General features: G+C 38.6%; 2 protein-coding genes across 2 annotated transcripts; one reads left to right on the forward strand and one right to left on the reverse strand.

Annotated features, from left to right (window-relative positions):
- Window positions 1-1,916: 1,916 nt before the first annotated feature.
- LOC137887639 (ephrin-B2a-like) lies at window positions 1,917-8,304 on the reverse strand. The gene is made up of 5 exons (XM_068730756.1): window positions 8,198-8,304; window positions 7,194-7,477; window positions 5,857-5,949; window positions 3,600-3,716; window positions 1,917-2,302 (listed from the first exon to the last, which is right to left on the reverse strand). The coding sequence occupies exons 1-5, from the start codon at window positions 8,302-8,304 to the stop codon at window positions 1,917-1,919; spliced, it is 987 nt and encodes a 328-aa protein (XP_068586857.1).
- A 14,662-nt stretch (window positions 8,305-22,966) lies between these two features.
- LOC137887868 (prostaglandin D2 receptor 2) lies at window positions 22,967-26,323 on the forward strand. The gene is made up of 3 exons (XM_068731109.1): window positions 22,967-23,080; window positions 24,028-24,162; window positions 24,750-26,323. The coding sequence occupies exons 2-3, from the start codon at window positions 24,040-24,042 to the stop codon at window positions 25,707-25,709; spliced, it is 1,083 nt and encodes a 360-aa protein (XP_068587210.1). The 5' UTR covers window positions 22,967-23,080; window positions 24,028-24,039; the 3' UTR covers window positions 25,710-26,323.
- The last annotated feature ends 138 nt before the right edge of the window (window positions 26,324-26,461 follow it).

The following is a 26,461-nucleotide window of genomic DNA, read 5'->3' on the forward strand; positions in this document are numbered from 1 at the left end:
TTAAATGAGTGTTTTTATATTTATATAAAAATATTTCCATTACCTTTACAGATAGGTTCATAGCTTGCAGGTAAATTACACAAATTTGTTGAACTGCAACGATGACACTAGAGCTGTTAAACATCTTCATGAGTGAAGGGGTTTGGAGAAAGAACCAATCAGAGATGTTTATGTGGCGCCTTCTCTGTATCTTTTGTCCTTTTTTTGTCCATTCAACCTAATATGACATGGAGAAAAAAAACTCATCATGGTGCTGTTCACTGCAGAATGGCAATCACTATCCCATGAGCACCATTAAATAATGACGAGACATGCTCATTTGGGCAGCGTCTACCCACCCAGAATCATTCAGAAAACTGTTTTGAGTTTAAAGTTTGTGTCACATCAACCACAGCTAAAACACTTACCAATGAAAACATCTAAAAGTCCTTTAAATATAACACAGTGGCTATAATTGCTGAGGGGGACCATGATGGTCGCAAATCTAGCTGTATGCAGATAGTGGTGCTGCTACTATTGTTTGAAGTCTTCACACTGTGCTGCTTAGTCATTTTGTAACCACGAGGGAAACTGTAACTGAAAACTTTAATTTCTCCATTATTTCCATTAATTGTCTGTTTGTCCGTCACGTTTACTATTGCTCTTGTTGGTTTTGGAAAGAGAAGACAGACACTGAAGAAAAGACTACTGACAACCTGTCCATTTTCTTTAACTCTCACTCCTTTAACGAGAAACAAAACCATTTCCCATGTTATAATTACTTTTTTTAAGGACGGCCCCCTGGCTTTATATTGGGCGCTGCTTACAAAGAGTTATGTTTGCTGACATGGTGACATGAAATGAAAGCAGCTTGGAACAGAAGGATCCATTGTACTGAACAGCATTTCAAACAAAGTTTACCCAATTCAGAAAATCCCATTTAAGTGCTCTCACATTTGGTGTGTTGGAGTGCAATCAGTCTTTTTTGCAGATGTATCAATAAATTAAATAAAAAGCACATTTACTGTTCAAATGAGGCTGCCATGGGCAGTGGAAGTGAGGAAATATTGTTTTTCTTTTGTTTGAGAAATATAAACATAACAAACTGGCATTTTCCTGTGGTGGAAGTAGTACTCAGATGCTTTACCTAAGTAAAAAAAGGCTTGAAAACCTTCAAGTCTCAAGATGATTTAGTTTAATGCCATCTAAGACAAAGAAAAGCAGCAAAGCGTCATATTCCAGGAGCTGAAAGAAGGAAATGTTTGACAATTAATTAGTTATCAAAACAGTCCTTGATTCATTTTTGTGACGGCTGACTTAAACTATCCAAAGTTCTTCATAAGTTTTGTTTGTAAATATTATTACTACTTGCTTCATTTAATGTACTTAAAGTAAAGTAATCTTAAAAAAAAAAAAGGGCCCCTAGTGTTATACTATTATAGATTATGTTATTGGATTATTATTTCTCATAAGTTTACTAGTTGATTGAGGTGGAGCTCGTTGTAAGTACTTTACATGCTGTTGGGTAAAATGCAACTTATTATATAAACTCGTGATATGTTTTCTAGGCAAAGTCTTAATCTGCAAAGTAACAACCAACTGGCTGCTGCCAAATTAATGTAGTGAAGGAAAAAGCACAATATTTCCCTCTGAAATGTAGTGGAATGCAATGATATGACACATAAAGCTCCTCTCTGATTGTCTCTCTTCACACTACCAAGAAAAGAAAACGGTTTGCACTTGTGACAGATGTACTGTATAAGAAAAAGTAGGTGGTCAGTGCATACAGCTCTCCGATGTGTGTATGAGGACTTTTGGTCGTGACTTTTCTTCCCATCACGTGCTACAAACTTTCAAACTAAAGCAATGGATGTGTGTCTGTGTGTCCCAGACAGTGGAGGATTACCAGCCACAGAGTGGCATTAGAGCAGCAGACGTCAGACTTTGTAGTAGATGTTGGTGGGACTCTGGGGCGTTATCTCCTGAACGATGTACACAGGGGGCCCGTAGTCGCTGCTCACGCGCTCATAATGACGACAGATCATGCTGTCAGAAGCCCGCAGAGGAAAGACAGCGTCGCTGCGGTCCGAGTCGTTGTAGTCGCTGCCGATGCTGTCCCGCTTTGCCACGGCCAAAGTGTTGAGGGACACGGAGGCAGACTGCTGGCTCTCTGGGACAAGGCGACGGCGACGGTGCCTCCACAGCACGACCAGCATAATTATGATGACCAGGAGGAGGATCACACAGCCACAGACAACCCACATCAACAGGCCTGGCTCGAAGCCACCGCCGCCACTGGGGTTTGTTTGTCCCGTTTCTGAGTCTGTCACAAGAAACAGAGGAGAGACAGAAAAGAGGAACATGAGATGAAAGCGTGAACTAGGGCACACGACACAGACATTTAAAATAAATTCCTCTCAGTTTGCACAGCCTGATCAGTATATGTTAACATGAAGACCCTCAGGCAAAGCTGGACTCCAGAGGATATATGCTCTAATCTTTAGTGTCTTACTGGTAAACAACATGTTGCTTTTCTCCGAATAGAAAGGTTTGGGAACAAGTCAGAAAATGGAACCGGTAAATGGTGTTAGCCGTTTTAACAAGAAATGATGTGTGATGTTGGTTTTCAATCAAACCGGAAAGCCAATTATCCTTCAGACATACACATCAAGAGCTGCACCTCCAATTCCTTTGTGAATTGCATTGTGATAGAATAGTGTGCATCAACAGCACTCAAACATATTCAGTCTGTATGCTGTCTGGTTTGATTGTAATTTAATTAGGCTCTTTTCGAGCGTTAACACACTAGAAACCTGCCAAGAATCAATCTGTAGTGTGGATTTGGGACAGGATATATATTAAGTATATCAGCGTCGGTACAATTTATAGGATTTTTCATACTTCATACATTTTTTCCATTTGTCAGAAGTAAAGAAACATATTTCCCTTTCTGGAGCAAATCAATAACAAAATGAAATTCAAAAAGCTCTGTCTATATTAGCGTTGTTGCATGTGTGTGCCTGTTTAACCCAAATCACAAAGATTTGAATTTACTTTCCAAAGCACACTTTAAAAGATTGTTTAATGTATTATTCCTTTCCTCCAGTGTAGAGAAAATAAGAAAACAAAAAACGTAATCCGTGACGTTAGTCAGTAAAGCTAAAGAATATATCTCATTTCTGTTAGTCAACAAAACAAAAGAGTAAAACCAATAATGATTTCATGTCATTGGCCTGTTTCCTCTGCACCATAGAGCAGAAACAATTAGAAACACATTAATGGGTCCCACTGTTGCATTGAGCGTCTTCGTTTAGATGAATATGGGCACTGTAGTTTATTTTGACTCGATTCCACATATACTTTCCTGCTTTGTGGCTGAAATTAGTCCTCAACAAATATTTACTCATGTTTGGTTAACAATGGCTAAAGACTGTTGTGCTCCATTATTTTAGGAAAATATTCAGCCTTTTTTAAAAATGCCCTTTTCGCCACACGTTGTTAACAGGCTAAAACATGCAAAAATATATCTAATCTTAAAGATTGTAAAGATCAAATATGTCTGAACTTAATGGTACACCTCTACATATTCTCCAGGCTGCATTTTTGCTTCGTCTTCATACCAGTTTTGCTTTTACTGTCCTTTTCTTTCACAGAGGGGTCCTTGGACTTGGACTTCGGTCGTGTGGGTGGGAACCTAGTGGGGGACTCCTGGAGGGTTGAAGTTGGATCTGAAGAGTCTGGAAAATAAAATCACAACACATAGCTATTAGCAGCAAAACGCTTCACATCTCCTAATTTTCCCTGCATGGTGGTGAGTGCAGGTGGGGTTATGTCAAAAATGTTCCTATTGTAACTATACTGACGTCTGTTGAATCATTAGTATTTGGTGTCAGGATCAGAGCAAAAAGAGGTTTTCCTTTAAGAGAGTATTTTCCACTGGCAGTCATTCAGGTAAAAGTGCACCACTAACCTAAATAGACCACAGAAGTTGTGTTCTGAGTCACGACTGGGATTCTCGTTTCTTTCTTGACTGGAATCACAAAAGCATTCACTTTCTCTGCATGCATAACAGAATTCAGCCGATTCGAATCCTTTCTCTGGGTTTTTATTTACAAAAGGAATTTTGGGAAATGTAGGAAATCAAAAACCTAAAACCATTTCTACAGTTTTATGATATCGTAAAACAACCTAACTGTATATAAAGTAGTCAAAGGTATAGCTCCACATCAACGAGACAACAATAGGAGATGCTGCTTACACATTGATGCATTGGTATTAGCCATCTACTAATGTCACTTTATATATTGTTGATAATACTTTTGTACTTTTACTGAAGAAAGATATTTCTTGTAGGGCTTTTACTTGTAATGGAGTATTTTCTTGTTGCTTTACTGCTACTTTTCCTCACAAGTCCCTCAGCTTTATGGAAGTGCAATATTAAATTGCTGAAGTGTCTCTTTGAGTGTAGTAAGATGGAAGTTTGAATTAAATTATAGATGCCTGCAGAAAAAGAGGACCACACAGCACTTTTCAAATCACAGAATAACTGCTGGAATTCATTTGACACCATAGATTTACATTTTCTAATGTGCAAATGACACTGAGCAGTTTCCCAAACAAATACAAGCAAGAGAAGTTGTGCAGTAAACACGCATATACATTGGCCTTTAAGTGATATGGATAAAACTAAATTGGACTTTCTTCCTTCTAAGATTTTTTTTTTACTGATTTCATTTCATTTATTAATTTATAAGGACAACACACATTAATCAACATTTCTGTATAGTATTCATTCACTGTTGGCAATAATTGAATTTTACTCACACCACATTTAGCATGAATGTACAAATTAACTTAAAATGCTCAATCCATAAATCCAGACCTAAACAGAAGTGTCGTGACCCAACCAAAAATCTAAACACAAGAATGGAAACTGCAGGAATTTGAATATGTAGAGAGATTAAGACGAGATTACAACTAAATCTGAGTTATTAATGTTTTCTGTGGCTGTTAAAAGGTTTGTTTACATCAGTTGCGGTTTGTAAACACAGCAGGAAAACAGCCCCATATTTGCAGTTATGATCAGTTGAGAAACACACAAAATGCATATTTTTCATCTCAAATCCTTAAATAATTTATATGAATCACTTCACATTTATGAGGTCACAAATTACACGTTGGAGCTTTAAAAAATTCAGCTTTTAAAGTTTTTAGCAACACACACAGAAACACAGCATCTGTTTAATGTATCTGCTTAACTCCAAAACACACCAAAACACAACTATAAATGCTTGTTTCATCATATATAAGATAACGTGCCTAATAGAAGAACAAATCACACCACCATAGTAACGTATCGATAGTTAAAGAAATGAAGAAAACAATGTTTCTGTGTTGGTACTGGGATCAATCTTTTAGATATTTAAAGTAATGGCAGTGAATATGTTCATAATCTACGTTATTAATGTGACGCAAAAAATTCTAAAACTATTGGCTTATTTTGATGTTTCTACAGGAGGAAAAAGATGATTGACAGCCCGAATGATCGCATGCAGGATTATACTGATGGCCTTAAGCTGCCAGCGGTTTGAATTAGGGATTTGCAATAATTCATGACGGCAATCTCTCTTCAAGAGAATGAATAGATGATCGAGATTATCTGACTACTTAATGATTCCAGAGAGGAGTGATATTATTGCATTGCACATATAAAAGCAGAGTGAAACAATTGTTGTCATTGTTCCTTTAGCATCATTTGTCAGTTAATCAGTTTCTCCTTCATTCACGCACCCAGCTTTAGACACACACACACACACACACACACACACACACACACACACACACACACACACACACACACACACACAAAGTACTTACTTTGGCCGACTCTCAGCACCAGCTTCATGGATTTGGTTCTGCACACCCCTCCATTAGTATTATCCAGACCCTGCAGAGAGCCTGCAGAGGTGGCTGACATGCAGAGAGAGACAGAGGGGAGGCAAACATTATCGAGTAATGTTTAACATTTTATATTTCATGCAACCATCATAATACAAGATTATCAAGCAATGCAGAGTTCCATTATGATTTCTTTGCAGACGGTTTAGCCAGTTGCTGAATGTTGCAACACGTTGGCGACATAATGCAGCTACACTGTGATGTTGCATGCAGTATGCAGATAATCACACACAAGGCTGCACCAAATAATAATTAATACATTTTTTCATCATGAGTTCCCAGAGCCCAAAGAGATATAGTTCTTGTTTTGTCTGATCAGCACTCCAAAATCAAAACGATAAATATCAGACAGAACAAAAGCAACAAATCCTCATATTTAAGAAGCAGGAACTGGAGAAGATGTATTTTGCAAGGACTTAAACTATTAATTAATCATCAATATAGTTACAGATCAAATTTGCTTGTTGAACTGACAAATCGCCTTACCTCTAAATTCAAAACGTGTGTTGGACAAAGTGAAAGAGAACATTTTCAAATTTTCACTTACATAGAAATTGCTAAATATATTCAGACACACACACACACACACACACACACACACACACACACACACAAACACACACACACACACACACACACATACACCCACACACACACCAAGAACTCTTGTTCAACCCGTCGCCCCCCCCCCCCCCCCCCCCCCCCCCCCCCCCCCCCACACACACACACACACACACACATATAGACTTGTTAGCAGCATTTAGGTCAGATAACAACATCTCACAGTCTACAAGCCACGTTGCCATGAAAGCTCCCATCAAATCTGCCTGATGCTGTAAAAGCCTTGTGTGATTTGGGGCATGTAAGCCCTTGGAATCACACTAGCCTGCCAGAGCGAAGTGTGCTGTCAGAGCGTGGTGAGGTGGATGAGGCTACATGGTCAGACTTGCTCTCTATCTCATGCATCACTTGCCACTAAGATGCTGGTTCAACCGTCAGCGGCCAAATAACGAGGCCACAATGTTTTTGACTCTCACGCAAATTGACAAATTGAGAGGGAGCTAAGGATGATGGCTTCCTCTTCACCCACGAGGAACAAAGAAACAGTTGCTAGCATTGATTTGAATCCACCTGTAGGAAGCAGCGGCTTGTGACTGTGTTCTACTGATTTTTAAGTGTCCGTGTGCACAGAAACATACACTCTGATGTCATGTTCGAGCTGAATATGAGCCGTGAGGTTGCACACAGTGACTCACAGGTGATATAATAGTCCCTCCCCTTGAGGAACTCCAGACCCCACAGGTTGGGGCTGAACTCCTGGAACTTGAAGGTGAACTTTACGTCCTGGTGAGGCTTGTCGCAGTTCAGCAGCGGCGTGTCCGTCTTGGCGATGGTGCAGCTCTCCATCTGGCTCCTGGAGACCAGGTACACTCGGTAGAACTCCTCCTTTCCCCCCGAGGAAGCATCCGCCCGGGGACACACAATGTCCATCTTATCCCCGATCTGAGGATACAGGACCAGACCCTGACCCGGATTAAATCTGTGTGTGAGATAAGATGAAGTATAAAAAGCATCAGTTTCATTCAGCAAAGAAAAATGTCTAATCAAGTTCAGAAAAGGCCCCAAAGGTGACACCTTCAAATGTTTTGTTTAAGAAACAAAGACATTACACTTTAAAGCTGGAACGATTCGTCGACCACAAATTATTTTGATAATCGATTCAAGCAAAAATTTAAATAAGTCCTCTAGTGTCAGCCTCTCGGTCGTGAGAATGTGTTGCTTTTCTTTGTCTTGTGTGACAGTAAACCGATTATATTTAAGGTCGTTTCAAACAAAACAAGTCATTTGAAGATCTTGCACTTAAGGAATTTTCAGACATTGGAAAACTCTAAACATGAATCAATCTATCAGGAAATGAATCCGCAAATGTATTGGTAAAGAAAATAATAGCTATAGTTGCAGCCCATTCAATTTACCATGATACAAAACATCACATTTGAGAAGCTGAGGCCACAGAATGTATGCCTCATCAAATCAATTCAAACGATTAATCGATTATCAAAGTTTTCTGTGATCAATGGGAGAATTGTTGTCGCTCTAGAGTCACTCTTTTGACATATCAAAACTGTGGTATGATGGTTTTCAGTAAAATGGTTTTATCCTGTGATTAACTGGATCAACTACAAGCACAAAGCAGCAGCAGCAGCAGCAGTGCGTATCACCACCATCTCTCAAGTGTGAAACTGCTTCGTGCACTTACTTCGTGTTGGAGCTGCTCCAGTGGATGGACTCCAGAGTGACTGCACGACATGAGCTGATGACGGCCAGCAGGATCACGGCGGCGCAGCTGCATGTGATTCTCCCCATCACAGGAATAAATCGCAGGTCCAAAGCGTCTCAGTATCATAAAACAGAGTGGAAAGCGGCTAAAATGTGTTGCCTCTGCATGTCTCCGGCGGCTCCAGGTGCGCGCACAGGACGCATTCCCACCAAGTTGCGAGTCCTCCTCCTGCAGTTGTGTGAGATTTTCCACATTGTGCGTAATTGGCTAGAAAATCATTCGTGTGACGAAATGCATGTATTGGGGACAGAGACTGTGAGGAGTATTTCAGTCATCAGCTGACTGACCGGTCCGCCCATACACTGGCTCATGCGTACTGTAAGGGAGACCGGGGCTGGTTGGCACAGTTTGTCTTAAGATACTGAGATCAGTATGAGATCAATTAAACGCTTTATTTAATTGGTGGAAATGGTAGAGGGTTGGGTTTACCCTCTCAATACTTTTTAGAAATATAATATTAAAAAAAAAACATCTGCAAAAAGAGTACAATTTATTCTCTCTGAGCTAATAGTTCAAGTATTTTATTTGCAAGTTAAAATATGTGTTTTGAGATATGTGAATATATATTTTTTTGTGTATCTGGAAAACCTACTCATGTTTGCATTAATGATTATTTACCATGCTAATTACATCAGAGTTGCCTTTAATATATATTTTTTAGATATTGTTTGTATTCATTTTTTAACTGAAAGATTTAATTATTCTCAGTGAAGTAACCATTTGAGGAAGTTCAGGACATGAGAGAATAGATTTGTTTGCATTTGGTGGTCTCCCCATTGATGTGGTGACAAACAGAGAGACGAGCTCTGACTCAGTGATAACCATAAATTAACATACTCTACCCAGAACACACAGACTTTAATAAGGATCAGGTCATAAAAATGTCCATCTGCCTCTGAATATTGAGTAAGTTCCTCAAATAAAAAATAGAAAAACCATTAACCATATGATTTTGGGAAATACTGTGTGCCTGAGCTTCATTATTTTGTGGATCAATGAATGTACAATCATCATTATGGATGGGCTGGGATGAGTGTATTTTCTTTAAAACCCTGTGTATTCTGCGTTTAAAGAGCCATGGCTGTAATCCCTTCATTTTCAGAGAATTTGAACTAATGACAAAGTGGTTTAAAAGATTGCACAGGGCTTCTGTCGTAAGACTAAAGCCCCACAAAGCACAACAAATGGCGGCTGAACGGCAAAGAATTTGTCTGTGTCTCTGCTAGGAACTGACTGGGCTGCAAGTGAGTTCAAAGTGCAGCATCTTTCCATATTTATAATTAATTTTATTTATTTTTTAATTTATATAACATGGACTGCACAGAAGAAAACAGATGCAGAGATGTTTTCTCATGTAAACATAAAATGATACAGGTCAGAGTGAGACAAACTTTTATTTTAATTTTATTTCCATGTCATTCATTCAGCATAATAACATGTACAAGGCTGATTTAGGTGTCAGAGGAACTGTACAAATCCAGTTTTTGTTCGAAGCATTTGTCAACTTACCAAGAGCAAAAGACCCACAGTAAAACAAATGAATACACCCAATATGAAACAAAGGGAACTTAATCACATAATACATCTCTGCACGTCTTTGTTTTGAATTGCTGCAGTTTTAGATACAGGTATCTCTGGTGGAGCTAATTTATTCACAATGGGTAAATTGAGCACAACAGAGGACAGATTATGGTCTATTTCATATCATGATGTGAAAGCCAAAACACAGGCATTTTCAAGTGTTAATAATTGTTTTCAACTTTGTGACGATGCATTTACTGTAACTAAATCATGTTTAGTTAGATTTTGAAGTAATATGTTATAAAAGAAACACTTGTATATGATTTTCAAAAGGATACATTATTTTAAAGCAAGCTTAATCTGGGTGATCAGACCTCTCTTAAATTAAAGCTATAATGTGCAGAGTTGTGCTGTAAACCTGATACATACTTCAATAAATCATAAATGAGTCAATCTGCACATGCCTGAGAGGAGGTTGGATAAAACAAAGTAACTGCTGTATGTGGGATTACATTTGAAATCATGTTGCAAAGGTTGCAACTCCAATCTGTGATGCATCAAATAAAAATATACAAAAAAGATATGCTGAGAACTTTTAAAGTACTACGACTGCAGCATCTTGAAATCTTCACAGAGAGCCAGATAGTCCTGTGTGTGTGTGTGTGTGTGTGTGTGTGTGTGTGTGTGTGTGTGTGTGTGTTAGTCCACTCTTGTTTCACTTCTTGTCTGTTCAGGCATCGTTCCTTGGTTGAATGATGACTCTCTCGTCCCAGTAAACCAGCACCAGAGGTGGAAGTGTTGGATGTTTTTTAAGTGAGATCTCCCAAAGTGAAGCTAATGCTAACATGTTAGGTGTCTGATAATGAACAACCCCTATCACGATTAGCATTAACCTCAACCTGGGACCTGATTTGAAGGCTGTTTCATCGTCCACGGGCTTACCTCACTGTTGGTGTTCAGGCTGTTGAGGATATCCTGCAGGGGGTGACAGACACACTTAGCATTGGTTGGCTTTGAGAGGAGATTTGCATTTGTTTCATTCACAAGTATCATTATGGATAAATCCACAAGCTGCCCGGCAGTACAAAAAATGTTTTTAACAGCCCCTCCTTCATCAGCTGCAACACTAAAGTGATGTACACATGAATGCTTCAATAATTATGATTTATATATAATATTTATCATTCTGTATGCAGAACATTTACAGTTCATTAACATTTTGTATAAAGTATTAAATTATGAATGCAGGACTATTACTTGTAACAGAGTATTTCTACACTGTGGTATTGCTACTTTACTGAAGTAAAAGAGCTGAGTACTTCTTCCACCACTGGCAATAACTGGCCATTGTTGTTGTTTGTGGTGACCTAGGTAACAGTAACAACAGCAATGATATTGAAGAATGGGCAACTAATAAACTGCCTCACATTTAACTGAATACAACACAACCATTTTAACATTTTGTACTTAATCAGAATGATTAACCTACATTAACAAAAAGACTTTGAAGGAAAAATGCTGTCATCTCTACACTCTCACTCCGCTGCCCCATTGATTAGAAAACAATACATCACTAAACACATTTAGCAAATTTGAACCCCAATTCTCTCACTATCCTCCACATATTTTCCCTTAAACAACTTCAGTTTTAAGTTTGAGGAGACATCATTTAAAGTGTCAATCTTGAAGATTTTCATTTAAATAAATGTCTGCTAGGTCACTATCTATTGCCAAAGGAGGTAACACAATGGTGATTGAGTCTATAGCAAACTGATGACAGTATTGCAATGTTTACATATTTGCAATATTACGAACCGGGTGTCTACTGCAACATTTCCAGAATTTGTGCTGTATTACACTTTTTATTTATCATATACAAACAAACAAAATTAACTTTGCACTCAGTTCTAAAAACTGCTAGAAGAAATTTTAAATCAACCAGGACTGAAATCTTAAGGATTGTCACTTTAAGAGTTACCTCTCCCTGTAATTCACCCTGGTATGTTTGGTACCTTCTATAATTCCTAGATACATTTCTGTAGCTCTGAAATATGTTTGTGACCCTCTAAAGGGTTCTGTGAGATTGAAGCTTAAATCCGGTTCTTGAACGAGTGTTCGCCGAGTTTTGAAAGACTGAAACGGTCCAGGTGTGACTATCAGCTGGAACTATCAGTAAAGTTTTGTTTCTATTATCTCCCTCCAGAGACGTTACGAGGTCTAGCAGGAAGTAGCAGGTGCGGATGTATTTCGATTCTGGCTGAGGAGATACTAATCTGAGTTAAGGTGTTGTCAGGAAGTAATTTTGTCTGTGTGTTTGTTGAAATGGTAGTTAGTTAGTTAGGTAGTTACTGACCGGTCTCCACTTCCTCTTTCAGCAACAGGTGTCTCTCTCCATCTTCTCTGCTGTGTCTCTCTCTCTCTCTCTCTCTCTCTCTCTCTCTCTCTCCCTCTCTCTTCTGTCTGCTCTCCACCTTCTGCATTTGTCTTTTATACACTTGTGTGTGACTCATCTGAAATCCCCCTTCTAACAGAATGACGATTAAAAAGAAAAACACACAATTTGCAGTAAGATGCCATATATCTTTTATGTAAATGTTGCCTACAGAAGAGAAAATGTATTCACTTCTTGGATTTTAAACAGGTTATTCACAGCTATGTCGACAATAGCAGTTTGACATCATGAATTATTTGAATTCAATTACATGTTCAAATATGAAACAAGTCAAAGGAAAATAGATTAAATGTCTCGCTGCGTTTCAGCAACATGTGTAAAAAATGAACCTCTTCAAACTCATATGAAATTATTTCAATGTGATATTCAGAGAGATTTAATAAAACGACAGATGAATTAAGTCAAAGAGCATCTGAGGTCAAATTCTATATGGATGTGACAATTAAAACTAAGTGTAAGTCGGCTCAGTAAAGAGAAAAGATGGATAAATAAAGAGGACTTTAGAAAAATAAGAGTTTCTTCATTTCCCCTCAAGAAATAAGACAGAAGCTGTGTCATTAATTCATAGAGTACTAATCCTCATATTTACACAGTTTTAGCATTTAGCATGCAAAATAAATAACACTTCTTTAAACATTTAGGAAATTACACTATATGAACAATGTCAGACATCCATCAAACAGCATCTTTAGACTGCAAGTTAAACCTCAACAATTGAAAGCAAAATATCTTTGAGATTTAATGCATATTTTTGTCGCTGGAGATATATATTGTGGGTGTCTCACCACCAGCAGCTTCTCTTTTTCCTTTGTGCATTCCCCTGTGTTTACATGGTCTGGTTTGAGTGTATTACAAACAAAGTCACTTTTCCAGTGTGGAAACTCTGTATACTAAAAACCTGCTGAGAATTAGTTTGTAGTGTGGATGTGAGACACAGCGTACGAGTTTACAGCCTTGCTAGCAGCTCTTTGAAGCTGTACTTCAGACACTGGTGGTATAAGCTAAATGTTAACATCAGCACGCTAACATGATGACATTAAAGGTCCCATATTGTAAAAAGTGAGACTTTAATTATTATAAATGCTATATAGATACTGTGAAAGTATCGAAACCCTAAATCCATGGAGCAATACACAGTATTCAGAAACGGTGCCTTTAAACCAGCCTTTAGGATTTCCGTACAGTTGTGATGTCACAGTTGTGATGTCACAGTTGTGATGTCACAACTGTTCAATGGACAGACCACTTCACAGTTTTAAACGTCTGCAGATGTGTCCCAGTTTACATCTGGTTGCATTGTGTGTGAATGACACCAACCGACAGGAAGTAAACATGGACCCAAGCTGCCTAGCAACGCAATTCTGTTGAAACAATCTAAAAGGGTGCGTGATTGTGTCATTGATTACAGGTATATTCAGATAGACAGTGAGAGACAAATAAAGACTTTTTTAATCAAAGCATGTAAACATGTTGTAGAAGAAATTCTTGTAAATGAGGACAATATGTCTCCTTTAAAGTAATACTTCACCCACAAAATGAGCCTAAATGGGTAAATGAGGTCCAGGTTTAACAACAGCAAAACTATATCAAAGCATCAGTTTGCTAACTCTGACATAACTATTTGCATGGACCCACACACAGGAGACAGTAGTGGAAGAAGTGTTTTAAATAGTACGATTTTAGCAAAGATGCATGTGTTTTCGCAGCACCAAGCATTGATAAATGAGACTTGGGTTATACTGCTCAAGCTGGGTTACAGTTTGTAAACAGATTTTCTGATTTGTTTTGCTGTTGTTTAACCTGGCCTCCATTCACATCAGTTCAGTCAGGATTTACTCTGTTCTCAGAGTCTTTGTTCTCTGTGAAAGCATGCGAGAAAAGCAAAGTTTTCTTCAAGAATTCAAGGCAACACAGGGTGAGTAATTGATATACAAATGGTCACTTTGTGGGTGAAGCATTCTTTGAGAAGGTATAATGTTCACCACCTCCCCCCAAAAAAACCTTTTACGGGAAACAAAAGGAAAAAAAAAACCTCCAGGAGTTCAACAGAGGAGGGATCCCTCTCCCAGGATGGCCACAAGTGCAATAGATGTCATGTGTACAGAACATAATAGAATTACAACATAGTCAAGCCATATGTTAGCATGCTATCATTAGCTAATTAGCACTAAACACAAGTACTGAGAATGAAAGTCATTAGTTCTGGTATTTGGTAATAAACCAAAGTGTTGGACGAGTTGTAATGTTGACGTGATCGTGACATTAGAGGAAAAGTCAGAAAATCATTAGGAGACATCATCTGGGAACCATGAATATCTATATAATTTTTCCATTAGTTGTTGAGATATCTCACTAAAAGAACATACCGTTTGTCCTTAAATGATCTCCGACCATTTCACTGAAGTCGCAGTGATATTTACTCACGCACATATTACAGACCCATTTCTTATCAAGCCACCTGTCCAATCAATGAGCATTATGACTGTGCAGGGTCGTGAAATGAATTGGATTTCTGTTCAACAGTTAAGGGAGTGTCACCAGTGGGGATTTTGACAGAGACCCTTTTCCACTAAATGACTGTATTCCTGCACACTATCCTCGTTACATATCGTATAGATGCCGCCTATGAACTGGCCCAGAATCTCGCTGCCCGCAGTGTTTGCTTGTGGTAACCAAGTAACCAAGTCATACTGCTCTGTTTCTGAGAAGACAAGGTGCCTCCCCATCCATTCTCACTCTCTATCCCTCCCCTCCTCCTCTTCTCCAGCACTGAGAAGAGCACACTTTGGCTTCACGCAACAAACTTCTCTTTTCTTACACTCATACGGTGGACGTGTGTCGTGTAGGCTACATCTCATTCCTGTGAGTGTGTTAAAGAGGAAACACGTTTGAAAAGACACATCAGCGGTGTAGTAGTTGAAGAGAAAGGACTGAAAGTACATGAGGAGGCGGGGGAAGGAGCAGAGACGCGATAGGGACCCTCCCCTATGTACTGGAAATCACGATGTGTAATATGCCAGCTGAGGAGGCTTCAAACGCTATCCTCACTTCTTCTTTCTGGCTTTTTTTTTGTCTAATCCCTCTCATAAGTACAAATTTAGGGAGAAAGTTGCTTTTCATTTTCCCTTTTCACTTAAAAAGAAAGGTTGTGTATTGTCTTGGTGATCAGACAATGTTATATCATGTGAAAAGATATGTGTTGAGATACAGAAAGAGAGGAACTGACATCATATTCAGATGTTAAGGGGAAAGCAGATCCTAATCTTTTTTTGAAATTCAAGTGAAGTGGCAAAATATAGATCTTTGTCATCTTCATTCATATCCTTGCCTACTTTCAATTCTTTTTTGAGCTACTACGGTGGAAACCAGAAACGAAAGCCAGGGTCAAAGTTTGTCTATTAGAGCAAAATGATTTTATGTGTTGTATTCATGTCAAGTCTTTGTCTCTCTGTCTCTACAGCGCGGAGCTCTCTGTCAGTGTTTCCACGTGGGCAAACCGCTCTCTGTTTTCCTGTCACATGTGGTATGCGCATGAGAGGCCCAACAGACGTACAGCTGATGTGATCTGATAACATCTCCAGCTCTCTATGTCGTCGTCCTCAAAGTGTGTTTGTTTTCCGACAGAGACATGCAAATTATTTTCACATCATCAACAACATCTTTCTCAGACCAAAAGCAGCTTTTGTTTTTATTCCGAAACAAAATGAAACAACTGATAAACACTAGCACACATAACACTATTCCTTCTCTTTCACAGTGACGTACTACAAGTGCTTGGTTTCACCGACCAAAACCCCTTCAGCTAAAATTAGCAGGTTTAAAGGAAGTGTGGGTGAGCTGGAAAGACCAACGCTGGTTCTGAATGATTCAATTCCACAGACTACTTTGAATACACGCACACTTCTCAATTTCATTGGTTATTGGATCTGATCCACATCGACTGATTCAGTGAAATTTAAATCAGACTAGTTTAGTTGCACAGCTAAATGTCACTTTTTTTTCAAAATGAATGGAATTGGGGGGTTTTTCAAAGATTTGCAGACACACATAATATATGTATTAAAACATATTAATATAGTAAATAATTTACTTTCGTACAATTTAACTTTAAAGCATTTTTTATGCTTTAGAACAAAATAAAAGGTTTCAAGACAGTAAAATGATATATATATATATATATATATATATATATATATATATATATATATCACTAATTCCATTCAAAAAGTGAAACTTGTCTATTATATTCATTCATTACACACAGACTGATATATTTCAAATGTTTATTTCTTTTAATTTTGATGATTATAACTGACAACTAAGGAAAATCCCAAATTCAGTATCTCAGAAAATTAGAATACTGTGAAAAGGTTCAATATTGAAGATACCTGGTGCCACACTCTAATCAGCTAATTAACTCAAAACACCTGCAAAGGCCTTTAAATGGTCTCTCAGTCTAGTTCTGTAGGCTACACAATCATGGGGAGGACTGCTGACTTGACAGTTGTCCAAAAGACGACCATTGACACCTTGCACAAGGAGGGCAAGACACAAAAGGTCATTGCAAAAGAGGCTGGCTGTTCACAGAGCTCTGTGTCCAAGCACATTAATAGAGAGGCGAAGGGAAGGAAAAGATGTGGTAGAAAAAAAGTGTACAAGCAATAGGGATAACCGCACCCTGGAGAGGATTGTGAAACAAAACCGATTCAGAAATGTGGGGGAGATTCAGAAAGAGTGGACTGCAGCTGGAGTCAGTGCTTCAAGAACCACTACGCACAGATGTATGCAAGACATGGGTTTCAGCTGTCGCATTCCTTGTGTCAAGCCACTCTTGAACAACAGACAGCGTCAGAAGCGTCTCGCCTGGGCTAAAGACAAAAAGGACTGGACTGCTGCTGAGTGGTCCAAAGTTATGTTCTCTGATGAAAGTAAATTTTGCATTTCCTTTGGAAATCAAGGTCCCAGAGTCTGGAGGAAGAGAGGAGAGACACACAATCCACGTTGCTTGAGGTCCAGTGTAAAGTTTCCACAGTCAGTGATGGTTTGGGGTGCCATGTCATCTGCTGGTGTTGGTCCACTGTGTTTTCTGAGGTCCAAGATCAACGCAGCCGTATACCAGGAAGTTTTAGAGCACTTCATGCTTCCTGCTGCTGACCAACTTTATGGAGATGCAGATTTCATTTTCCAACAGGACTTGGCACCTGCACACAGTGCCAAAGCAACCAGTACCTGGTTTAAGCACCATGGTATCCCTGTTCTTAATTGGCCAGCAAACTCACCTGACCTGAATCCCATAGAAAATCTATGGGGTATTGTGAAGAGGATGATGCGAAATGCCAGACCCAACAATGCAGAAGAGCTGAAGGCCACTATCAGAGCAACCTGGGCTCTCATAACACCTGAGCAGTGCCACAGACTGATCGACTCCATGCCACGTCGCATTGCTGCAGTAATTCAGGCAAAAGGAGCCCCAACTAAGTATTGAGTGCTGTACATGCTCATACTTTTCATGTTCATACTTTTCAGTTGGCCAAGAATTTCTAAAAATCCTTTCTTTGTATTGGTCTTAAGTAATATTCTAATTTTCTGAGATACTGAATTTGGGATTTTCCTTAGTTGTCAGTTATAATCATCAAAATTAAAAGAAATAAACATTTGAAATATATCAGTCTGTGTAATGAATGAATATAATAGACAAGTTTCACTTTTTGAATGGAATTAGTGAAATAAATCAACTTTTTGATGATATTCTAATTATATGACCAGCACCTGTATATATGAGTTCATAAGCTCAAATAATCACTACAATTAAAAAAACATCAGTCTTGAGATGTTAAAAGACAAATGAAATGTGAACTTAAATTAAATGTTAAAAAATGACAGTCAATATTTATAACAACATAAACATTTATGTAACTAATAGGCTTTACTAATATGAGGTTTTGTCACTTTGATATCATGGAAATTAGCTGACATGGCAACATTTCAGCCACAAACTGCTTCTGTTTCATACTTAATTTGGTTCATTTCTGTGTTTGAAAGATATTAATTCAAGCAAAAGCTTGTTACTTGTGTTTTCTCCTTTTAGTGGCCGCCAACCATCAGAATCATCAGAATACTAAGAGAGATTAAAAGGACAGCAAGTGACCTCCACACTGTGTCTATTTCAATGAATCTATTCACAAGCATAACATGTTTCACATCCTCACATGTATTCCAAAATCCACATGTAATCATAATAAATAAATCTAAAATGTTGTATGGCCATTTATGATTGTTTCCTTTATGGATGTGTAATCCAACTTGATTTTCTTTTTTTCTTTTTTGTTATTATTTTCTGGTTTATTTAGTCTCTAATAAGTGTTTAAATTGGTTTCCAGTGGTACATTCAAGTACAATCACTAAGTACTGTACACAGTGTGTAGCATTAAGGGGGATCTTAATAAGGGGCAAAAATGGAATATAACATTATAAAGTATGTTTACTTTAATGTAAAATCAGAGGAAAATATGATTCATTGTGTTTTAATTGCCTTAGAATGAGCAGTTTATGTCTACATACAGAGCGAGTCCTCTTCATGGAGCCGGTCGCCATGTTTCTACAGAAGCCCAGAATGGACAAACCGAACACGGGCTCTACAGAGGGCCATTCACCATTTGGTACATCCTAGACACACGGGAGAAGTTTCAGTTGGATGAAATCTACAATCTCAGCGCTAGATGCTACCAGATCCTACACACTAGTCCTTTAAGTACTAATGTAAGTCAGTTTGAGGTTCATTTACTTCAACTCCACTATAAATTGGAGGCAAATACTGTACTTTTTAATCCACTACATGTACTTGATAACTTCAGATACTTGTTAGTTTACAGATCTAATTATTATTACAAAACTTAACTAAACTAATAAATTGTGATTTTTTTTAACATTAAAATACTTCTTCCACCACTGAGGGTTTCATTAGTCGAGTGTTTTGTAACCACTCAGCTGATGTAAGAACAATTAAAGGACAATTAAAAGAAATGAAACTAATTCATTTTGACAATCTTCTCTCGCACACAAGCAGCAATAATTAGTCAAAAATTTATATTGCTCCACATTGAAACATGAAACCAACCCTGTTTGAGTTCTAGAAGAGTCATTTTAGCCAATGTCTGCTCCGGTGAATGTTCTGAAGTATGAAATAGTCTCATACATCCACTCCTGGTCATGTGTTATGTAATAATTGACTAATAAATGCGTTGATGGATCAAAAGTGGTGCTGAATGCAGAATGGATAATAAACATTGACATTGCGGTTATGTTGTTTTGTTTTTTGCTGTTAATAAATGAACAAAGAAAATCTGATTACAACACCAAAAAAAAGCCTAACAAAGACACATTCTGATGATCTTAATTCTGTTCGTATGCTTACAGTTTAAATTAAAATGAAAGTGACTGATAACCAGAATGTTCTTCAGAAAAGGGCCTTTTTCAGGACTCAGTAGACACACATTTGCAAAAGACATATGTCAGTACTTGATCAAAGGTGTCAAGCGAGACAACAAAATCCCCCAAAATGACTAAAGCAATTGTCTAATTCATTCTCGATGTGAGTCCTTTAAAACGCCTCGTGTATTTAGAGTCATCACACAAAAAAAGAAAGAAAGGACAAAAGATGTCCTCATTGTCTGGAGAATGAGCAGCACTACCATCTACTGGTGAAGGTCAACTATTGCAGCTTGATTATAAAAACTCAAACATGTTGTGGATTCAGATGCAATAGAGAAGTCAGTTGTCCTCGTAGCAAACACTGATACATACTGATACTTACTTTTCATCATTTCTTTAATGATGAAAATCATTAAAGAAATTCACATTCAAATTCACTAGTGTGAATCAAATTCACACTAGGCCTTATCTATAAATGCTGAGAAGAGAGAATTTATGGGTGGAGGACAGTTCATATCCATCTTTACTGCAATTTCAGCATCACCTTATGTAATCTTTAATAGGTAAACCATAGATATATGTATTTATATATTTATGAATAGGCTACATTATCAGCACTGTACAAACATTCAGGCTCCCTCATGTGGTTCAAATGTGTACTGCAGATATAAATGTTAAATAAAACACTATGAAAGCAAATTTATTTAGTGACAAAAAAAAATCCCAGTCTTTGGGAATGACTGGGCTAATGGAGCCCTACAAAATGTGACCATTGGTTACTTAAAAACATGATGGCAACAATTATTATTGAATAAATTCACTAAATCTAAACAAAAATAATAAGTAAATCCAAATCAATTTCTCAAGAAAAAATGATTTATATTCATTAAGAATCTGAGCAAAAGTAATTTTGATTTACTCAATATCTGGGTGAAATTAATTTATGTACTGATTATTTGAGGGAAATTAAAATAAGCTTACTAAATATCTGGATACAAATGATTTGGATTAATTTAATAAAATAAATTATATCAACTCATATTTTAGCACAGTTTTGCTTAATTCAACACATTTACATTGCTATTCTTATTTATATGTACCTAACTTAATTCTTTAAATATAAGTTTAAATCAGTATCACAAGACTTCAAATCTATTCAATAATATTAATTGTCACTTTGTTGCTATCATTTTTCTAAGTCTAATCAACCCAATATCATGACTTCTTGGTGCCACAGCTTCATTAATTTGATCACCATGCATAAAAAGTACAGCAGGTAAACATTTATTTCAGTTCTTTAGTTTTTACATATTCATCCAACATCCACAGTGTAAAATGCCAAAATACAAGAATAGAGTAAAGAGAGGGGATAAAAGAAATGAAAGACAGAAACAATGTGTGTGATATGGTGCATCATGCTGGTTTAGGAGTCTAATCTGCAGAAACCTTCGTTTGATGTCATTCTTTCTCACTCAACTCATTTTCCGTCACATCTCTCACAATCTACAATCTAATTAAGGTAAAAAGTGAACAAATCACCAGTTATCAAAAAGTTTTGTCCAGGACAACAAGCAGAGGAATAAAGAACTAAATTGGAGAACATAAATGTGCGCCACTAAAGAGAGTACAACAATTAGGTTCCTTACCGATAAGACAATTGTATAAAAATCATAGGAGTCTAAAAGTAAACAATATTTTCAATCCTTTCTACCTCTTTAAAACCTTATAAACCCGAGGGTCCCCCATTTGGACGCAGAGTACATAAAAACTTAGAGAGTTTTGTGTTAAAAGTAACTGGCAGAGAACCCACGAAGAACGAATATAATGATGTTATAGTTCTGCAGAAACCTCAGCGTCCTGGGAACAACATGAACTAGGTCACTTCTACATGAGACAAACACATCTCCCATCAGCCAAGCAAACAAATAACAAAATATCATAAATCATACTCGATATGACTGGAAAAGACCGGAGAAAACAGCTGCTACACTCCGTTAGCAACGTGCTACCTACGAACATGCAGCATGAAAAAGCATGTCCGCCTGACGGAGATTACGGACATAGTTTCCATTTCTCTCTCCGGTAAACCATCGCAGAGATATTCAGCTTCGAACACAAAAAGTCACACAGCTTTCATCGAATATTGTACTTTTGGTCGAATCTCAGCGAAAAAATGAAATATCTCCGTACTTGCACTGCTTGGTATGTCCAGCTGCTGGTGCTCCGTGTGAATCCGTTCGATTCGTGTCTCTCCGACACTCCTCGGCTTCTTGGGAGGGTTGGAAGCTCAGCAAATTAGATTTCAGATCTGCCATCAGATGGGACGTTTATCATTCCCATTGGCTAATAGTGCTGTCAATCATCTAGCTTTCTTTTCCAGGCAATTCTATTGGCTCCTACGCTTCGAAGGAGGTCTCAATGGTGAAAATCGGAGAAGGGGGGGCTGAGATACAGCCCTGAACAGAGAGAGAATGGCTGAATCTGAAGCAGTATGTGACCATAAACTAAACAACTAAAAAGGGCTTAGAAAGAGCTTAAAACACTCAAAAAAGGTCCAATCTTCTGTCTTTTGATTCATTGAACATCAGGAGTGATAGATAGAAGTGATATAGAGTGTTTTTGAATTTAAAAAATATTTTTTTATTCAAATATTGGAATATTTAATCAGTTTTTTAATTTTATATGCTCTATATTTTATAAATGTTTCACTGTATCTATGTATAGCTGTGTATATAGAGCCTTTATCAGTTGTTATAAGAGCTGGGAATATTTAAAATCTTGGATTTCCATACTTTCCAAAAAACAATATCCTGAAATTGCTGTTTTTCCAGAGCGAGCTTTTGAATTTTCCAAGTTGTGCTGTGTTCCATCCTTATCTTATGTTAACCTGTAACATGTATACTGATAGTTCCATGATTTTTCTCATCTCAAAAATATATTAAAAAAAAAAAAAAAATTGTATTTAATTATACACTTAATTAGGTATTTCTTATCTTTATTCGAGCTGAGGCCTGCAAATAGGTCTCGTTTATAAAAGGTTTTTTAACTTTGTCCCAGTTGGAAGTTTAATGTATAACTTTGTTACATTTTATGCCTCCGAGGTTAATGTTCACTCAAATCGAGCAGTTGATTTTATCCTTTTGGTGCAGAGGAAATGACATTTTGTTGAAAAATAATAGTATTGAAATTGATGTTTTGATGTTTATAGATATGTACAAAGGAAGGAGTGTGTGTTGCAATCACCTACAGGAAATAGAGAAAGAGAGAGAAAGGAAGAGAGAGAGCAAGAGAGAGCAAGAGAGAGCAAGAGAGAGAGAGAGAGATTATAACAGCAAGTGGCCGCTCCTTATTTCTTTATCGCTGCTCCATTTCTCCCACACGCAAGGCAAATAAAGCAGGTAAGAGGCAAACTCTTTAAATAACACCCAAATGATGTTTTTTTTTTTAAACAAAAGCTTTTGAACACTGACTTTAAAAACACAGATGGATCATAAATCCTAAACTTCTTGGTTCCTGTAGATTGTAGGAATCTGAATTTGGTGAGCTATTAATCAGGGAGCCTCAATGGCTACCGGTAACTTTGGCACAGGTTAGCAGTGCTGCTACAGCTTGGAGCACCAAGGAGGCGTATTCATTAACACAGGAGTGTTTGCATGCATGCTGCTCTCATTCCAGCTGCACACAAAAACCGGCCGGTTTACATGTACATTCAGGCAGGGCCTTGGGGCCACAGTGGCAGCGGGAGAAAATAACAGATTCCTTTCTCTGTAATCTTTACTGCTGATACAACACCTGACACAAGTCCTGTAAGTGTGTGTATGCGTGTGCTTATGAAAATCAGGCAGTCACATTGTGGGGACTCTAAGGCTAAGGAGTGGTTTGGGGGTACACCTGGGGTTACGTTGAAGCAGCAAAGGAATGTAAGTCATTGCAAAGTCTCCTTAAGTGATACAAAAAAAGCAAGTGTGTTTGGCGGCGTGGGAGAGATTTGACATAGATTGCATTGCTACGCTCTCTTAATATTAAACTAAAATACATAATCTACAGTTGACTTTTAATGTTAGCTGCAACACAGAAGATTTCTCAGCAAGGAAACACAAATGTGCAAATATAAGGAAGGAAGTGTGTGGTGTGATGTTGGTGTGGTGTGGACATCTGTCAGTCTGTGTTTTAGGCAACTGACACATGTGAAATTCATATTTATTTAGGCATGTTCCACATCTTTGTCAATGCTCAAATGAATGGCTTTCATTTTGTGATGTTTTTTTCATTTCTAGTCAAATTTCAGAGGAGAGAAAAAAAAACTATGCATCTGTGACATGAATCAGTGTCTCCCCTGTTTCAGCTCCTCGTCTCAATGGCCGACATGAATGGGACACAGTTGTCTGTCCATGCAGTCAACTCCAGCAGCTCCAGCAGCTCTTGGCAGGCGGAGGCAGTCCGGGGAGTCCAAATGGCAGCTACTGTGCTCATCTTCCTGGTGAGAAATCCTCTTTAGATATCGAACATTACCACTTCACATTTGGATGGAAGATTGAAAAAGGAGCTGCATAATGAACGGTACACAATCATAGTTGGGATCATCTATTGGTTATGACGTTTGGGGGCCAAAAACAACCTTGTTCAGGGTTTATGGTAATGGTAATGGTTTATGGTAACCTTGTTTGTTAAAACTGCACAAAAACATCTAGTGTAAAAAAACAAGATGTCTTACTTTTAACAGGTGTTATATCTGAGACTATTTCTTGGCGTTGAGCAGTGATTTCCTGGAGTTTGGCCAAGAAACAGTCACATAACCACTCATAAAACCACAACTTCTCATTTTCATACTTTGTTTATTGTACCGAGATATAGCGTGTTTATTAGTGAGTTTTGGAGGTGCAGGTATGCAGATGTTTTTACTTTTGGACTGAGCTAACTGTGTCCTCATTTTATTCTTCATGCTATGCTGAGCTAATTGGCTGCAGCTTTCTGCAATATCACAAAAAAACGTGTGTAATTTCCCCCCAAAAATGTCTATTGCTTTAAAAGTCTGTCCTCCTGCATTGGTTCTCTTGGTTTCTTAAGGTGGGTGTACCTCTGAATGGCCTGGTGGTTTGGGCTCTTGGTCTGCGGCATAATCGCAACCTGGTGCGCAGAGGAAGCGGCGAGGAGACGCGCGCCGCCAGCAGTTTCCGAATCTATGTCCTGAACCTGGCCCTGGCCGACCTGGTGCTGCTCCTGCGTATCCCCCTAATGTTGGGCTACGTCGCTCACAACTACAGCTGGCCGTTCGGACGCATCTTCTGCCACCTGGTCATGTTCCTGCGCGGTCTGGGGCTCTACGCCTCCGCTTTCCTCCTCTGCGCGGTGGCCCTGGAGCGATGCCTGTGTCTGCTGAGGCCCGTGTGGGCTCGACTGCGACGCCCCTACTGGGCCGTTCCTCTGGCCTGCGGCGTCGTATGGCTGATAGCCACCGTCTTGTCCGCCCCGTACCTCCACTTTGCCGTCCTGGAGAACCGAAACGGGAAATACCAGTGCGAGGAGAGCGGGACGTTTAACGTGGGGCTGTTCGTAACAGAAACAATAGCAGGTTTCATCTTGCCCCTGCTGGTGTTCTTGGTAAGTAACCTGGCTGTAGTGCTCACCATTCAGCAAGCGGTGCCCCTGACCCCCACCTCCTCCTCCACCCCTTCAACGGCCCGCAGGATGACCCGGATGTACCACGTGCTGTTTTTAACCATGCTCCTCTTCCTCACCTGCTGGGTGCCATATTTCGTGTGTCGGTTCGTGCAGGCCCTGGCTCAGGGACGACCTGAACGGGCCACGCTGTATAGAGGAGCGGTCATTGGCAAATACATATCTCTGTTCCTGGTGTACATCAAGTGTGCTCTGAACCCGGTGCTGTATGTGTTTGCAGCCCGAGGCTTGGGCCGTGCTATCAGAGCTTCACTCGTCTCCACTATTGAAAGACTTTTCAACGATGACTCCTCAGAATCCATTCGCAGGAAGTCACTGAAGAGCTCACTCAAAAACTCGCAAATGTAGTTGAGAGGTCAACAGCGTTTTAATGTTCAGAAAGTTGGAGTCGTTTTCATGTTAAAATCATAAATGCCTTATTTTTTTTTTTTTAAATGTGCAATGTCTTAATATAACCACTAATATAGCCGCTGTTTTCCAAATGGGTCCAAAAGCCACAGCAAATGGACAAATAAGTGAATTTTATTTATATCATATTTCTATATGTAGAGGTGAAATCCTGTTGACTGATTGGATCACGACTCAAAGTGATCTTAGTAAGATCAGTTTTGATTTCAACCACTGTTGGTTTCTCATGTAACAATGGGGGGGGGTCCTTGGCATGAAAAAGTTTGATTTGACTTGGATCGATGGCGCCTGATACTGTGATTTTAAAGACATATGTCCAGTGATTTGTCAGACAGCCCATAAGAGTGACAGTTACAACAGTGAAGTGCATAAGGAGGAATAACATCCCATCAAACACTGAACCCGGCTCGGTATCTCTGCTGTCAGCTGAGGAGATATATGGACGTATGTGTTGTCAGTGAAAGTACATGACTGAAGACTCCAGAAATGCAGCTTCTGTTGCAGCACGCTAAAGGCAGGGTCATATTTTGGCATTAAAGTGAATTCATGAATCATCTTGTCTGTTGCTTAATGGACAAGGAACGCCTCCATGGTAAATGACAAGCCAAAGTCTACAAAGAATTATTTGCCAATGTCGGTCTCCTTGCCCCAGGGTAAACTTGTCTTGAATGTAGTCCTTTTAAGATGACGCA

This window comes from Cebidichthys violaceus, unplaced genomic scaffold (genome assembly GCF_023349555.1).
Source record: "Cebidichthys violaceus isolate CVI_PGR_0920_01 unplaced genomic scaffold, fCebVio1.0.p SCAF_5, whole genome shotgun sequence".
Classification (NCBI taxonomy): domain Eukaryota; kingdom Metazoa; phylum Chordata; class Actinopteri; order Perciformes; family Stichaeidae; genus Cebidichthys; species Cebidichthys violaceus.